Source organism: Narcine bancroftii, chromosome 11, assembly GCF_036971445.1.
Source record: "Narcine bancroftii isolate sNarBan1 chromosome 11, sNarBan1.hap1, whole genome shotgun sequence".
Classification (NCBI taxonomy): Eukaryota; Metazoa; Chordata; class Chondrichthyes; order Torpediniformes; family Narcinidae; genus Narcine; species Narcine bancroftii.
The window spans coordinates 72,882,079-72,900,974 of record NC_091479.1 but is presented as its reverse complement, the minus strand read 5'-3'; the positions used below and the strand labels follow the sequence as shown (position 1 = coordinate 72,900,974).

The following is an 18,896-nucleotide window of genomic DNA, read 5'->3' as shown; positions in this document are numbered from 1 at the left end:
CATTTGTGATGCCAGCCATGGTCCCTAGAATTGCTATGGTAACCCTCCAGGTTTTTTCACACCAGTGAGTAGTGCCTAGACAGTGCAGATGCTCAGTTGTAGAGGAGAGCTTGGAAGATTTATAGAAGCCGATTTGCACTGGAGTCGGCAAAGAGTTGCTACATTTTTATTTGTAAGGTTTCAAATGTGGTAATTCATGAAAATGGAGACAACCCTGTCCTCATGGAAGGACTTGTCAAATTTGATGGCCGGTGACTTGCATTTTGGGCTCAGAATGGGCGCTCAAAAAGAAGGCTAATAGTCATCAAGGAGGTGCAGTGGCGTCACTAGGGTTCATGGTGCCACCCTGACCTCCCCCCCCACAAATTAGCAAGATTTGAAATATATATATAGTGGTAAAAATATAGAGTGTGATATAATTGTAAATTGCTTAAATGCAATTGATTATATGTATACTAACAACAAAGTTGTTTTGTAAAATCTTTCTACATTGAATTACAACATTATTAGTAACTGAGCAGGACCTTTTTTTGATTTTCCTCCTCCTTTTCCTTTAATTTATTACTTCATTCTCCAAAAGATTATTGATAAATAGGCTCAGAAATACTAAAGACCACAATATCGTCACTAAACCACCAGAAAAGTTGACAAAAGCAGCGACTATAAAAAACACCAGCAGCCACAAAAACAACAGCGCGTGCGCATGCAGACAAAATCACGTGATTCAAAGAGTCGTTGTCATTGGGTAATAATGACAGCTCTGACAGCACATTAGAAGGTCCAAAAAGTAAATTAGCATAGAGTTTTAGACTTGGAAGTATATTGATACATGTAAGATGGGCTTATGAGAAATGTTATAACTAACTACAGGGATATTTTTTATAAAAAATAATAAATATCTGCTGAAACCCTACACAAAAATTTTAACCACAGTCATTTTGGTGTCATCCAGTGCAGTCCGCACCACCCCCCCCCCCCCCCCCACTCCAGTGACGCTGGTGAGGTGCTACTGTACCTTTGCTTGGGAACATGTCCTGAAGGCCCAGGATCATGATCATGGGTTTGCTTAACGTACATCAGACAATAAACTAATGGCCATCTAGTTGAAGCAATTGGAGAGTAATAGAATCACGCAGCATGGAAACTGGCTTTTCAGACCGACCTACGTCAACCAAAAATTTCCCACCCACACTTGCTTCACTTGCCAAACCTATCCTATCTACGTACCCATCTAAATATTTCTTAAATGTTGTAATAGTACCTGCCTCAACTACCTCCTCTGGCAACTTGTTCCATACACCCACCATCCTTTGCATAAAGAAAGTTTTCCATGTTGAGCACAGAGAGGACTGGACTTTAATTTACATCACTGCCTGCAACAAAAATTAAGGATTCATAAACAAAACTCACAGTTTTGCTGGATAATGACTGTTTGGTTCCTTTCTAATAACAGTGATTGAATGAACTTGGGAAAAAAAGCTCTTGGTTATGCTCTAAAAATTCATGCATTTTTTCTTTCCATCTTCTCTTGTAAAGTTGGTCTCTAGTCTTTATATGCTTTGGTAAATAATGTGTGGCCTCAGTCGGTTTGTAAATTTCACAAACAAGAAGCCAGAACTGCAAGGACAAAATATTTAATCCCCCAGATCTTGCAATCGGTGACAGAAGCAATAGTGTCCACAACAGACCTCAAAGAAGGCAACCCACACAGATGTAGCAATCATAGTGATCTAGATTTCACCATCTCTGATGTTAGTTGGTATCATCTGTTCGCTCAATGATATCTCAAGAATGCAGCAAAATATATTTTATTATGCAGGCCAATCACATTGAATTCTCGCACCAAATCAAAGGCTCAACTTGTTAAACATTTTTCAGAGCATGAAATAAAGAGCACATATTGGCAACACCAGGGTAAGTGCATATTAGCAGTGGCACTATTGGAAAGATGGACACATTGAACCGAATATATCTAGCATGCATCTTTTAAAAAAAGATCATCAGATTCAGAGGGACCGATTATAAAATAATGGCTAAAATATTAGCGAATAGATTGGCTAAATTTTTACCAAAGTTGATTCATATTGATCAAACAGGTTTTATAAAGAATAGATATGCTTAAGATAACATTTTGCGCGTGATTAGTGTGATTAATAGATTTCGACAATCTTTAGATCATCCGATGGTGATATCCTTAGATGCAGAAAAAGCATTTGATAGAGTTGAATGGAATTTTTTGTTTAAAGTTTTGGAGAAATTTAAGTTTGGTCCTTCTTTTATTGGTTGGATTAGGGCTCTATATAGTAAACCGGTAGCTAGAGTATTGACGAATGGTTTGATTTCAGAATCTTTTAAGTTAACTCAATCAACTCGTCACGGTTGTCCTTTATCACCAGCATTGTTTGCATTAGTGATTGAACCTTTAGCACAGTTGATAAGACGAAATACACAGACACAAGGTATGAAAGTTTTAGGCGAGGAGTATAAAATTAATTTATTTGCTGATGACGTATTGGTGTATTTAACAAACCCAGCTCAGTCACTTTTGCATTTGAAGGAATGTTTAATACAATATGGATGTCTTTGTGGATATAAAGTTAACTGGGCAAAAAGTGAAATATTACTGGTAAGTGAAGGAGATTATTCAGTTTATAAGAATATTATCAATTTGAAGTGGACTGACTGAATTAAATATCTGGGTAGAAAGTTTTAGATGAGGAGTATAAAATTAATTTATTTGCTGATGACGTATTGGTGTATTTAACAAACCCAGCTCAGTCACTTTTGCATTTGAAGGAATGTTTAATACAATATGGATGTCTTTGTGGATATAAAGTTAACTGGGCAAAAAGTGAAATATTACTGGTAAGTGAAGGAGATTATTCAGTTTATAAGAATATTATCAATTTGAAGTGGACTGACTGAATTAAATATCTGGGTAGAAAGTTTTAGATGAGGAGTATAAAATTAATTTATTTGCTGATGACGTATTGGTGTATTTAACAAACCCAGCTCAGTCACTTTTGCATTTGAAGGAATGTTTAATACAATATGGATGTCTTTGTGGATATAACGTTAACTGGGCAAAAAGTGAAATATTACTGGTAAGTGAAGGAGATTATTCAGTTTATAAGAATATTATCAATTTGAAGTGGACTGACCGAATTAAATATCTGGGTATAATTTTGAATGTTAATTATCAATCATTATATAAATTAAATTATGCTCTGTTAATGAAAAAAATTAAAACTGATTTGATTAAATGGAAAGATTTACCTATTAATTTAGTGGGAAGGATAAATACAATTAAGATGACTATCTTTCCTGCGTATACAATATCTGTTTCAATCTATTCTGTATTTACTTGATAAAATTTTTTTCGAGATTTAAATAAAATCAATTTATATTGATTTGATTTTATGGAGGGGAACATTTTCGAGAGTAGCTTTGAATAAATTAACTTGGAAATATGAGTTAGGGGGATTATATTTACCACATTTTCAAAATTATGATGAGGCAGCCCAACTTAAATTTATTAGCTCATTGATGGATTTTGTACGGCCTCCTAGTTGGGCTAAAATTGAGATGGCAAGTATTTCTGAATTTGAAATACATCAATTTTTGTTTAGGTGGAATATGAATTTGTTACAACAATATAATGTGCCTATACTAAAACATTTAATGAAGTTATGGATAAAGAAAAATAAAATGATAGGTTCTAGGGGCTTTGACACCGTTGTACAAAAACAAAGGTGAGAAATCAGATTGCTCAAACTACAGGGGAATCACGCTGCTCTCCATTGCAGGCAAAATCTTCGCTAGGATTCTACTAAATAGAATACCTAGTGTCGCTGAGAATATTCTCCCAGAATCACAGTGCGGCTTTCGCGCAAACAGAGGAACTACTGACATGGTCTTTGCCCTCAGACAGTTCCAAGAAAAGTGCAGAGAACAAAACAAAGGACTCTACATCACCTTTGTTGACCTCACCAAAGCCTTCGACACCGTGAGCAGGAAAGGGCTTTGGCAAATACTAGAGCACATCGGATGTCCCCCCAAAGTTCCTCAACATGATTATCCAATTGCACGAAAACCAACAAGGTCGGGTCAGATACAGCAATGAGCTCTCTGAACCCTTCTCCATTAACAATGGCGTGAAGCAAGGCTGTGTTCTGGCACCAACCCTCTTTTTAATCTTCTTCAGCATGATGCTGAACCAAGCCATGAAAGACCCCAACAATGAAGACGCTGTTTACATCCGGTACCACACGGATGGCAGTCTCTTCAATCTGAGGCGCCTGCAAGCTCACACCAAGACACAAGAGAAACTTGTCCGTGAACTACTCTTTGCAGACGATGCCGCTTTAGTTGCCCATTCAGAGCCAGCTCTTCAGCGCTTGACGTCCTGCTTTGCGGAAACTGCCAAAGTGTTTGGCCTGGAAGTCAGCCTGAAGAAAACTGAGGTCCTCCATCAGCCAGCTCCCCACCATGACTACCAGCCCCCCCACATCTCCATCGGGCACACAAAACTCAAAACGGTCAACCAGTTTACCTATCTCGGCTGCACCATATCATCAGATGCAAGGATTGACAATGAGATAGACAACAGACTCGCCAAGGCAAATAGCGCCTTTGGAAGACTACACAAAAGAGTCTGGAAAAACAACCAACTGAAAAACCTCACAAAGATAAGCGTATACAGAGCCGTTGTCATACCCACACTCCTGTTCGGCTCCGAATCATGGGTCCTCTACCAGCATCACCTACGGCTCCTAGAACGCTTCCACCAGCGTTGTCTCCGCTCCATCCTCAACATCCATTGGAGCGCTTTCATCCCTAACGTCGAAGTACTCGAGATGGCAGAGGTCGACAGCATCGAGTCCACGCTGCTGAAGATCCAGCTGCGCTGGGTGGGTCACGTCTCCAGAATGGAGGACCATCGCCTTCCCAAGATCGTGTTATATGGCGAGCTCTCCACTGGCCACCGTGACAGAGGTGCACCAAAGAAAAGGTACAAGGACTGCCTAAAGAAATTTCTTGGTGCCTGCCACATTGACCACCGCCAGTGGGCTGATATCGCCTCAAACCGTGCATCTTGGCGCCTCACAGTTTGGCGGGCAGCAACCTCCTTTGAAGAAGACCGCAGAGCCCACCTCACTGACAAAAGGCAAAGGAGGAAAAACCCAACACCCAACCCCAACCAACCATTTTTCCCCTGCAGCCGCTGCAACCGTGTCTGCCTGTCCCGCATCGGACTTGTCAGCCACAAACGAGCCTGCAGCTGACGTGGACTTTTACCCCCTCCATAAATCTTCGTCCGCGAAGCCAAGCCAAAGAAAGAAAATAATAATCAACTTATTTCTTTTTCAATACATAATCAAAGTTTATTGCATTGGAGATTTAAAGGAGTGAAAAATTTGGGAGATTGTTTTAAAGTGGGTAAGTTTTTATCTTTTAATCAGATGAGGGAAGAATTTGCTATTGGTAAGAATTCTTTATTTCTTTAATATTAAATTCAATCTTTGGTAAAATATATGTTTGGTAGAGATGTGATTTTACCTAAAATGACTAAATTTGAGACTTTTCTTATGAAGGTACCAGAGAAGGGGTATATTTCATTTATGTATCAAATATTACAGGATGGTATGGATAAAAAGGGTTGGGATAGATCTAAAATTAAATGGGAAGCGAATATTGGTTTTATTTTTTCTGAAGAGGATTGGTTAGATATCTGTTATGATAGTGTAACTAGATTGATAAATGCACGTTATGCAATGATTAATTACAACTTTTAACATCAATTATATTTGACACCTGAAAAATTAAAAAAATATGGTTTTAATGAATCAGAGTTGTGTTTTAGATGTGATAATGTTGGAACTTTTTTCATGCTGTTTGGTCATGTATACATTTACAATCTTTTTGGAAGAAAATTCAATCGTTTTTAGAATACCTGTATAAGATTAAAATAGTTTTAGATCCAACAGTATTTTTATTGGGTAGTTTGCAACCTCTGAAAGGCTTGGGATTAGATAAGTTCCAGCTTGCTTTTGTATATTTAGCTTTATCTGTAGCAAAAAAATGTATTGCTAGTATGTGGAAAGATACAAATATGATTGATATTAATAGATGGCATAATGAGATGAAATATTGTTTAATAATGGAAAAAATTACATATGTTTTGCATGATAATTATAATTTTTTTATTAATAAGTGGCTGTTATACTCAGAATATTTACATTTCAATTTATATTGATTAGATTTTAATATGTATATTTAATTTTTAAAAAATATTCTTTCTTTTTTTATGGCTCTCCTTAGGAGAGTTGGCTGAAGGGGGCGTGGGGGGGGTGTTTCTTTTTTTTTCTATGTATATATAAAAATGTTCATGTTTAATTGCTGTATACGTCATATATTATTTGTTTTTTGAACAAATAAATAAAGTTTAAAAAAAAGATTCAGCAGGACCATTTTGACAAGTTACACCCTGGGAACACATTGATTCTGAGGCAAAAAAAAACCAACCATGATACTCGATTGAAAAAAATATTAAAATACTGGAGGAATGAAAACAAACAATTATAATGAAAGATCACCAAAACCTTCAACAGCCTAAAATCCATCCTGTACTTTCCTCACCCATCCTGAAATTGAAATTGCAACACATTCCATTGCTTCTGGTTCTAATTCATTGCTTGGGTTTCCAACTGTGGCCTATCTCAGTCTCCCTAGTGTATTCTATTTCAAACAATGTGAAGCATTCACGCCAGCTGGGAAATAGCCTATTCACTTTGAATTATTGCACATTTTTTTCTTGAGCTTCACAACCTTGATAGTGTTGTGCATAACACAGTTTGACATTTCACTTCCTTATGAGTATTGAAATAAATATATCTAATTGCTTTGTTAAACACATTTGATAAAAATTACATTTCGACTATTGGAGGGTGTTTACTTTCATTGCTGATGTTAATTAAAATGACAAGTAAATAAATTTTTATTTCTGCCCCCCTTCCAACTGCTGGATTGGGTTTGTGTAAGGAGATAAAGAGAGGGATGTATTTCTATTGCATCATTCCTAAAAGCTATCGTTATATAAACAGTTGACACAAACAGTAAATTTACATTTAATACCAAGCATCAACATGATCACGCTAACCTTTTCTGCTCTGGTTTCTATTTCTATTGAACACGGAGATTAACAGAGCAGCACCTTTTGTTCTGGAAAAACACAAGAACCGCAGATGCTCAAATCAAGTGCAAACACAGAAAAGCTGGAGGGACTCCAAGGGACAGGCAGCATCCACAAATAGTCAATGTTTTAGGCCTTTTTTCCAAGACAAAGGTGGAAAGGAGAGTTATCAAACGTAAAAGCAAGGTGGGGGAAAAGGCTAGGAGGGGCCAAGAGGTAACAGGATGATGGATGAATGGAGCTGAGAGAGGTGGATACGGGAGGCAGGTAGGGGAGGGTAGAATGGGAACAGGTAAAGAACAGATGGAAACAGTGGAATAGGATGAGATGAGGGAAACTTGAAATTGGAAAATGTTGTTAGATGTCAGGTTACTCAGGTGGAATATAATATGCTGTCCTCATGTTTACATTTAGCCATACCTTGTTCAATGGACAGACAGGACTGTGTGTAAATGTCGAGGGGAACGGAAATGGCATGCAACCGTGAGTTCCAGCAACACCTGTGGACAAAATGAACACTTTTCCGAAATAACTGCTCTTTACACGTGCCTGACTATGCCACTGGTTATTGCCATCATGCATTGAAAGAATTTGGGCATGATTTGTGGTGAGTTTATAAACCACATGCACATTTGAAGGCTCTGCAGGTTTGTATGTTGACCAGCGAAATGCGGAGGAGGTGGTATTGCCGATCCTCACTGACTGGGATCTGTTGATGAGGTCAAGTGGACCGGACTGGTCCAAAAGGAAATTGGTGCCACTGGAGTGTGACTATGACTAGCCTGAGGGCGATTGCATTGAAGAAGTTTCAGCTGATCGAGAAGCATCAATGGGAGAAAAAGAATTGGCAATATTTTGAATTGGAAACCTTCTTCAAGAAAGCACAAAGTGAAATTTGCAAAACGAACAGGGGGTACCAAGTCATATGTTACATAGTAGAAAAGGTAATGGCTCATGTCAGGCACCACAGAGCTTTGTAGAGCACCACTGCCAACAGCGGACAATGAAGATTTTGGGTGTATTTTATGGATTTTGAGCGGCTGATAATTAAAATTACCTTAAAATGTTCCTATCACATCTTTTAGATAAAGCCTACTTTTGTGATATCCTGTCATATTTAAGCCTAATTCAAGCATACAAGACCATGAAGTTCAACATGTCATTGAAAATTCACACTTGGACTTCTTCCCTGCCAATCTTAGTGCAGTCCGTGGTGAAAATGGTGAAAGGTTTCACCAGGACATTGCGACCATGGAAAAACGGTATCAGGGCAACTGGAATCCATCAATGCTGACCGACTATGTTGGACACTGACAAGAGAGGCATCAGATGCAGAGTACAGATGAAAATCAGCAGCAAAACATTTTTAGGTCAATTGAGGTAACGCAACGTGTGAGAATCATTACATGATTAAATATACTAAATTCACTAAAAGTTTGTGTTTCTCCAACTTCCTACATGATACAAAAAAATCTGAAATTATCTTTTAATTCAGCTTGAATTTGTCTATCATGATCCCAATTTTTTTTTCAAGAAACAAACCTGTTGAAAAAAATTTATTGACCAGTGTAGTTATAACATGTTGGGTCACTATCATAAACCTTGCAACAATTGAGGGCAAAAAGTATGAGTACTGATTCAACATCTATGGATTTATATAAGCATGATATGAAGCTCTCAAATGGCCTTGCCAAACTACGTTGGAATTCTACCATCAAACAGAAGCTGTATTGGAATTTGTGCAATATGAAATAATGGTCAGGGATAATGTTCAGAAGTCACCACAGAGAAATTGAATGCAAAAGATAAAACAGCATAGCTTACTGTGGCCTTGAAGCTTCTGCCTGGTCAGTCTGAAGCTTCTCTCCACCTTCCACTTCCATTGTGCAATATACAATCCGATTAGGCGCCACTGATTTCAGTCCTTGAACTTCCATTATAACAATCTGAAAATGCAACAAGAAAGCTTCAGGATCAGCAAGAACTTTGAAAATATAGGTGTTTAAGACAATCTGCCTCAATAAAATACATTAATACAGGCAAACTCCAGGTTACAAATGACCTAACTTAAAGAAATCTGACCTTATGTAAGTACATTCTTCTATACATTTTCAAAGCACTCTCAATCTGGCAATAACAATATTTATGCCTCATGGTGTTCATTAATGACTGGATACAACATATATTCCAGTTATTTAATTATGGGTAGTGCTATAATCATTTTCAATGAAACAAAATAATTATTGCAAGTCCACTTGAAGCAAAATAATGTGGGTGGCAACAAAAAATGGACATTCTGACTTGTAGAGAAATTAGCTGACAGACAGTTCTCCTGAATAGAACCTTCAAGTAACCCAGAAACTGTCACTACATGATGAATCAGCTGCCTTTATCATTAAATATTCCTGCACAAGAGACCCCTTGTTACAGCCATTCAGGTTACCGAGAGAAATTCGCCCTCCGAAGAAAAATAAAACAATAGAAAAAATGCTTCCATCAAGCATGAAATTTTAGACCCTTCTGCTAAATAATTTATGGTATTTAATTCAAAGTATTTATATCCAAAGTATTCCCCAGTCTGCAGAACTGGACCAAATTATCTGCTTTTTTTAAAATTATAACAATCCCATGGAAGGCAAAAGGTCAAAAGTTAAAATTGGTTGTGGGATGAATCACCAAAGTCCAACAGGCTGGAGATCAGACACACAGATTCCTGAGACATCAGTACAAACCACTCCTAGCGACTGATGTAGTGTTTGTTGCTCTTTCAAAGCATTGATTAATTTGTGCGCCTGTGTAGCTCTCCAGCAGAATGGAGAAATTAAAGGCCTGGAAGTGAATAACTGCACCCCCTGTCCGACCATAGTCCCCCACTTTCATCACCGAAATACACTGTGAGCTCTTCGCTGGTTCTCCCGAGAAATGTTCATGAATCAGCACCACTGCGGCTTTCACAAACTGACCTTGGAACCTTTGGTAGTGCACCACATATGCTCTGCAATCATAGCAATCAGGAAGTCAGTTAAGTGACTTGGTCTTAAAAATAATGTGGGTAGCTCTCACGTAAGCTGGTAGTGTGTAAAAGTAACAGTAGTAACAATTCTGCATACACATCGGGTTTAACCGGCAGAGGACTGAAAGCTCAAATGTTGGCAGAAGTACAATGGTTACTCTGGATGGTTTTCTTAACTGCATCTTGGGAAATCTTGATTCTCTTGCTACAAATCAAGGAAACCCTGTTAAGTGTTAACCAGGATTTAGCAGCACTCCAGTTTCTATGGTAATATCCCACTTGCTGTTCACTCCATGTAATTACATACCTCGGGTTTTCACTCTAGCTCAAACCTTCTCTAATCTGTCAAGGAAAGCAAACTGTCAGTGCTGAACAGCCTTCTGCTCCACAGCATCATGCTCATATCTGTGATGGGGCACTGTCTAAAGAATGAACATGCCAGTAATCTAAAAGAAAACCAGAGACCGGAATCAAATTCCCATTTACAGATTTCAATAATTTGTTAAGTTACTCCAGGCATTTCCTTGAAAGACCAAATATCTTTTGTAAAATTTGCTCCACTTTATTCACCGTACTACAATCAGCTCTGGAGTGGATGAATCAATTGTAAAGGACAGAAGCAAGGAGAATATTGAGACTTGTCCCAGAAGCAGAAATAAAATGTAATTTTCCATGATGGAATGTGCATTGGTGAATGAAGGGCAGGCTCAACAAAGGGAGCCTGGCATTGTACGTTACTGCATCAAACCCTTCTGATATTTGGAGGTGATTTCTATGTTCTATGATTTCATTGGTATGGTTGATATCGATCAAGTGGAAAGAGTATTCCCCTATCCAAAGCCCTGCTGGCATTTAAATAATAATGGAAACATAGAAATATAGTGATTTGACATTGGCCTAATGAAAAGGAGGGACCTGGCAGACAACATACTTCCATCATGGTACATGTTCAGAGGGCAAACACAGGCAAATTGGACTAGCTTGGCCAGCATGGGATATGATGGGCTGAAATACCTGTTTCTATATTGTAGAACTCTTATGACAATAAACCAATAAGTATATCATCACCCCGAACCCCAAAAAGATTCATGCTACTCTTGTACCAGTACTACAAACAATATTCTTGGTAACAGCACAAAAAATAGTTTAATGCCTCACTTCCTACATAGAAAGGCCAATGGAAGACCCATTATGCTGAGCTTGAATTGAATGGGAAATGTTTCTCAGCTGGCATTCATCAATCCATTCAAACCAAAATAATTCTATTTCAGGAAGAGCTTTCAGGTGACATTTGGTCACCAACGAATGTGACAAAAAAATCAGAGATTCTGACCCCTTGCAGTATCCTCTGGATTCTGAGGAAGAGTGGATGTGGCATGACAATGAATGCCAGTATGACTGAGTTTCCCCACTAATTCATGCAAAGATCCACAGGCTCTTGCATTGAGGTCCATCTCAGGCTTTAGGGGACTACTGAGGCATCTTAAAGTTTGGAGGATACAGTCATTGGTGCTCTTCCTGAAGCAGTACTTCTTTTAGAGGAGTGTGAACATGGCAGTGCTACCAATGCTCTTCAGATTGGTTTGCTAACTTCTATCTCTTTCCAGGATATTGTACATTGCAAATGCTTACACCTAGTGATGCTTTATCAAACTACTATCCCTGCCCAAAACACTGTAGATTCAAGTTAATGAAGACATGCTGTTACTGAACTATAATATTACAAGATGAAGGCAGAAGATCCTTTCTCATTTTCATTGAACCTCCTCTCTGTTAATCTTCGAGGACAGCGATGAAGGCATCTGCACTCTTTAGATAGGAAAATCATTCTTACTTTGATCTAGCAACCTGTTGGAATTCTGCGTTGTGAATGCTGGTGAATACAAATCCTGCAGTTAAACGGCAATTGTTGGTGTTTGCCCTTTTCATTCCTGACAATTTAGCTCAATTCAAAAGATTTCCAATGCCCATAAAATTACACTTCATGCTCTCAATTTTGACAATTCAATATTGAATTAGCACCAAGACTGTCAAATCTGTCAGACTATTCCAAGAAAAATGGATTGTGATTGGCAACTTGTTTTTATTTGCAATCCTAAATCCAAACCGAATCACATTGGTCTCAGATCCATTCAGATGCTGCTGTCATCAGCTTGTAGCTGCAACTCTGAAGAAAACAAATTCATCCTTGTTTTATCTACAAATGTCAGAAGATAATAAATGACTTAACAATTTGACAGCACCTAATTAAAAAATATAACAGTGCATTAAATTCCCAATTGCTCCATAATTTTCTTACCTCTAGTGTGAATGACAACACAACGTCTGACTTTGAGAGTTGAATTTCATTTTCATCTCCTGTATCTAAAAAGGAGGAATTCTGAGACCGTTTCAGCTTGTGAAGTTTAAACTCTGGACCTCCTTTTGCCACTGGAAGGCTTTCTAGGTTAGCCATAAGCAGGTTGACAGAAGTTTTCAGTTCTTCGATGTACATGTTTTCCATGTCCTTTTGTACGAACTTCAGAAATTTTCGCTCCTTGTAAAAGTAAAAAGATTGAGTTGTTAATGCTAATGTACAGTTAACATTACAAGAATTAGCAGTTTAGACAAAGATCAAGGAATTGCTTCAAAATGAAAATCTATTTGTGATTAGGTATCTGCCAGAGTGAACTCAAGTGAGAAACATAAGAAATGCAGATGCTCGAAATCTATAAGCAAACAATGAGAAATTGGAGGGATGCATTCATGAGAGAAATGGTCACTCAATTATGTGTTTTTTTAGACTGTGATGTCAGGAAAACCACGGAAAAAATTAACATAATTACTGCCCGCGTTCACACTGGTGCCTTTTTAGACTGCAAGTCCTTGAGTGCAACAGTTCCGGTGGTTGGACGTGCAGTAGAGTGGATTTTTCCCGGTACGATTTACACTGCGGGCTTCCTCCAAAAAGTTGTAGGGGTCCTGCAGGATAAATCGCAATGCAGGAATTGACTCTTTTGTTTTAAAGACTGCCCGTGTAGCAGCAAAATTCCTTGATCATGCTGTTACACGCTTATAGTCTAAAAACCATAAATATTTCAAGTTGTGACTCTTCAGAAAGGTTCCTGCCCCGTAACAACAACTGACCTTTTCACTCCATGGATGCTGCCTGACCTGCTGAGTCCCCCCACCTTCTTATTGCTTGAACCCAAAGTGAATCTTCCCTGAACATCATACTTATTTGTTGTTCATTGATTAGCCAAAATCCACTGAAAAATAGACAGCCAGTAAACCAGGCCTGGAAGAATCACACCAATAGAACCACTCCAGGAAGACTCACAGCACTTATAGATGCTGGGTTTTGGGTGATGTTTGAGAACATTTTCTTATTTATTAAACCCTCCAGGCTTGGAATTAAATCTTCATGAGCAAACAGGGACAAAATCCAGGAGAATCCAAACAATATTTTTAACTATTTCTCTGAACAGTTTTACAAATTAATAATAACTAATTGGTGCAAAAGCAATGAGTGTAAAATTGCTATTTGACTGACCATCAAAAATCATCTGATCAGATGACTCAGAATCTATTTGGTTTGATAAGGAAAGGACCAGAAGCAGGGCACATCAACCAATCAGTAATGGGGGCTCAGGAAAAGAAGAGACTGATAGCAGAAGATGGCCCTTGTCCAATGCTTGAGAAAGGGTGAAAAAGATTGTGACCAACTTTTCTGCACATTCTCCATTCAGAATCCTGGTCCAGAGGGGTTCCAGACCTTCTTTCCTCTGGGTGATTCCAGAATTAGCATCTTTCCATTGTTAGGAGGTTTAAACTGCTAGCCACCCACAAGCTGCAATTGATTTCCATCCTTCACACACTGAATTTTCCCAAGGATAAAAGAAAGGAAAAGAAAACTCTTTAGCTTTCCCCCAAACTGTTCTATCTCAGACAGTGCAAATAATTTTTCAGGAAATGCTGGCTATGGATGGAAGGTATGCATTCTTTGTCAGATCTTTAATAACCTTGAAATTTATAAATGTCCTGTCACCTCAGTGTTATTGTTACTGCTTTACCTTTTGCACCTCATGAATGGGGAACTGACAGTTGCAAAAGGCTGAAAGGTAACAGAATGTGATTGTTGATTGCAGAGGCAATTAAACAAAAAACATCAGGCAGTTAAACTTCTTTTATCCAGGGCACCAGTGTAATCACATCTGATATATAGTATCTAAGGAATGATGTAAATGCATTAAGCAGGTTCAGAGTGGGTTTACTCGACTAATGCTGGGATTATTTGGGTTGTCAGATAAGACCGTAAAACAGGGTTCCCAACCAGGGGTGCGAGATAACATCAGTTTTTTTGTTTGTATTAAGGGTACTGTCCTATATATTCAAGATAAAAATAACGATTTTTTAAAAGTCCAAATTAAAGATGGGGATGTCCTCTTTTTTCTCTATTCAATAGAATGACCTGAGTGTATCTATTCAAGGGAAATACATAAACATATTGAAATGCTGCAAAAAGTTAAATGCTTTCAAAGAAAAGCTACATCTTTGGTGTTGATGAGTTAAAAGAGGGAATCTTTCAAATTTTCCACCACTCGAAGAAATGGTTGATGACGATGAGTCCCTAATTCCAAGTGTGTGTGAAGAAATTGTGGTTCATTTGGAAATACTATCAAAGTCATTTGATGGATATTTTGGAGGAGAACTGGAAACTTCTGAAGAATGGATTATAAATCCATACTCCTTCAATTTGGATAACATGTCGGATGATGAAGAGCTGAAGGAAGATCTTATTGAACTGCGCACAAATCGCGTTCTTGAAATACAGTTTGAAAGCAAAACGTTGGAACACTATTGGTGTTCGGCAATGGACACGTTTCCAAGACTTTGTGAAAAAGCACTAACTGAGCTCATCCCATTCACGACGACATACTTATGCGAGTCTGGATTTAGGGCCCTTTTGCCAATCAAGACAAAATCTAGAAATCACTTGGGTGCACAGGCAGACGTGCGGGTTACTCTCAGCCACAAAGTGCCAAGTTTTGAAAAACTCTTAAGTAATGAACAGGAACAAAGGAGTCATTAAATTTAAATGGCTTATGAACATTTGAACATTAGGTCTTTAATTTTTTAAAAGAAATTTCATGCATGGATGAAAATTTAATTTTTTTGTAGGGTTTATGCAACTTTTAATTTGTTGTAATATTTTTTATTTTCAATATGTTTCATTTTTGTTTATATATTATTAAAATTGATTATCCAAATTTGTTTTGGTCACCTTCACCTTTATTCTTAAATAAATTATTACTTTAAGGGATTTGAGAACATTTTAAATTTTTTTAGGGGTGCGGGGAATAAAAAAGGTTGGGAACCACTGCCGTAAAATATAGCTGCATAAGACGGCCATTTGGCCCATCGAGTCTAATCCACTATTCCATCAGAAGCTGATCCATTCTCCCACTCAGTCCATTCCCCTGCCTTCTCCCATTAATCCTTGGCACTCTTCAGATATCCATCAATTTCTGCCTTGAAGACCACTTAAGATTTAGCGTCCTATGGTAGCAAATTCCAGAGGTTCATCACTCTCTGGCTAAAGAATTCCTCTGCAACCCTATTTTAAATGGGCACCCTTCAATCCTGAAGTTGTCCCCTCTTGTCCAAGATTCCCCCAACTTGGGAAACACTTTTGTCATACCTACTCTGCTTCTATGAGGTCCCCCCACATTGTTCTGAAATCCAAGGAGTACATTACAAGAATCGTCAAATGTTCCTCATATGTTAATCAATTCATTCCAGGAATCAATCTTGTGAATCTTCACTGAACACCATTTCATAAATAAGGAGCCCAAAATAGTACCCCTTTATAAGGCCTCAACATTGCATCCCTGCTTTTCCTCTAGAATGAATGCTAACATTACATTCGGCTTCTTCACCACCAATTTGACCTGGAGGTTAACCTTTAGGATATCCTGCATGAGGACCTTCCCCAGGACCATTTTCACCCCTGAATTTTGAACTCTGTCCCCGATCCAAATAATAGTCTGCCCTTTTATTCCTTCCACCAAATTGCACGAGCATACTCTTTCCAACATTGTCTTTAATTTACCTCATTGACCATTCTCGCAATCCATCTGTACTCTCATCACTACCTACCTGCCCCTCCACCTATCTTTGTATCATCTGCCAAATTAGCCACATTGCCACTTACTCCACAATCCAAATTGTTAACAAACAATGTCAAAAGAAGTGGTCCCAACACCGACCCCTGCAGTACACCCACTAGTAACTGGTAGCCAACCAGAATAGGTTGCCTTTATTCCCACTCTCTCTTCCCTGCTTTACCCAGGTTAGTAACTTTTCTGCAATTCTATGGGCTCTCCTCTTGTTAAGCAGCCTCATGTGCGGCACCTTGTCAAAGGCCTTTCGCAAGCTTGTTTGTGGCTTCCTCAAAAAAAATGTATTAGGCTTGTCAGACAAGATTTTTCCTTCAGAAGATATGAAGAAATATAGGACAGGCTTCAGAATTTCAGAAAGGGGTCTTGGTTGTAATTTGTAAAATCCCAAGGGAGCTTGACAAGTTGTCCTGTGAAGAGGATATTTACTCTTAGGGGAGAATCTAAAATGAGGTGTCATTTAAAAAAAAGATTATGTCCATTTCAGACACAGATGAAGCAATTGTTTTATGATTGTGAGCCTTTGGAACTCTCTTCCTCAAAAGGTGGTGATTTTTTTTAAGATAGAAAAATATATTTGATAAGATGGGGCGAAAATGATCATGGGTTGACGGAAATGAAAAGTTGAGGTTACATTCAGAGCAGTCACAATCTTAACAAATGGTGGAGCAGGTTTAAGAGGCTGAATTAACGTCTACATCAAATTTGCATGTATATATGTCATTTACAAAATACAAATGGCTAATAGACTCCAATATTTATTCAAGTTAATTGCCAGAGAGCAATTACCTTAGCCAATTGTTCAGCCATTTGCAGCCTCCCATCCAGTTCCCTGCGAATCTGAGCCGCCTGTTCATCAGCATTGTCCAGCTAAAGTACAGAACACATCACATCAGTTAGTGGAGAAAAAGACAAGACATTGTTGGTGCTGGAAATCTCAACCAGAGGCAGAAAACCCTGAAAAGGTTTCAGTAGGTCAGTCAGCATCTACAGAGAGTTACACTGCATGGCCATGTCCTACACTATAATAGGGAGAGCTGGAAGATTTTGTGGATTGACAAGTGAAGGGGCATTTCATCAGGTACCTTTCAATAATCTCTATCAGAAGATCATTTATAATGCAATCACAAATTAATGGAATTATTTTGTAATTCACATTCTTATTTTAAAACATGAACACTTGATCACTTGTCCCTGACAGCACAGAAACAGATCTTTCATCTCACTGCAACCATGCTAACCACTGCACTTATCGATTCTCCATCCATTTACTCATATTTGGTCCTTTGCCTTCTGTATCTTGGTGATTCAAGTCTGTCCAGATGCTTATCCAATGATGAGAATACCTGCTTCAGTTCCTCTTCAAGCTGCAATCCCAAGATTCCAATCACTCTCACCCTCAGTACCCATACTTTTCACCTTAAGATTCAGATTTATTGTCAGAATACATACACAACATCACATCCAACCTTGAGATTCTTTTTTCTGCGGGCCAGGCAGAATTACCACTTATTAGTAGTGCAAAAAGAACTGCATAGAGTGTACACATGTAAACAAAAACTGTTAATAGATAATGAATGTAAACAAATTGACTGTGCCATACAGAGAGAATTTTAAAAAAGTCAATAAAGTGCGCAAGTGAAAGTCCTTAAATGTCCCTGATTGAGTTTGTTGTTGAGGAGCCTGATGGTGAAGGGGTAGCAGCTGTTCCTGAACCTGGTGGTGTGAATCTTGTGGCACCTACAGTAGATCTCTTTCCTAATGGCAGCAGTGAGAACAGAGCGTGTGCTAAATGGTGTGGATTCTTGATGATTGCTTCTGCTCTCTGACAGCAGCATTCCCTGTAGATGTTCTCAATGGTGGGGAGGGTTTATCTGCAATGCCCTGGGCTGTGCCCACTATCTTTTGGAAGGCTTTACGCTCAGGGGTATTGGTGGCCCCATACCAGTCTGTGATGCAGCCTTAAACCCATATCTTCCTGTTTTAGACACCCCCCCCCCCATGAGGTAAAATTGTCTCAGTATTGACCGCTTCATCATTTTGTACACCTGAACAAAACATAGGCATCTTCTTGTTAATGCAATTCTTCTGTATTCCACATACTATGCACAAGTCTGCAATGTTCCCACTCAGAAAGGATTACTGTTGTATTTTATACATTTAAAATTAAAAAATTTTTTGAACAGGCCTGTTGTCTATATTGATCAAGGAAGCACTGGGGAAAAGGGGAATGAGGCAATGAATGCTCTGTACTTCTCAAAAATACATAACTCTAGTTTGTTACGAGCCCAGAGGACCCCAAAACCCAGCAGCATAGATATTCACCAAGACAAATCATTGCTTAAACAAAAGTTGCTTTTAATTATCTTTAAACATGAAAACAGGATCACACTTTAACTTATCACTATTAATGTAACTAACCTAACTTAACCCCCTTCTAATTCTAAGTGCACGTATATGTAATGTGTGTGTAAGTTCAGAAAAGTTCTTTGATTCACAGTCCAAACTCACTTCTCATTCCTCCAAGTTCACT

General features: G+C 38.4%; 1 protein-coding gene across 2 annotated transcripts in view; it reads right to left on the bottom strand.

Annotated features, from left to right (window-relative positions):
• The window catches only part of cadps2 (Ca++-dependent secretion activator 2), a 533,161-nt gene that overhangs the window by 296,749 nt on the left and 217,516 nt on the right, over nt 1-18,896 (bottom strand). For both annotated transcript variants that reach the window (XM_069903385.1, XM_069903386.1), the window contains exons 4-6: nt 17,153-17,233; nt 12,505-12,741; nt 9,017-9,138 (exon numbers count right to left, since the gene is read on the bottom strand). In XM_069903385.1, coding sequence (XP_069759486.1) covers nt 9,017-9,138; nt 12,505-12,741; nt 17,153-17,233 — 440 coding nt within the window. The remainder of the gene's footprint in view (nt 1-9,016; nt 9,139-12,504; nt 12,742-17,152; nt 17,234-18,896) is intronic.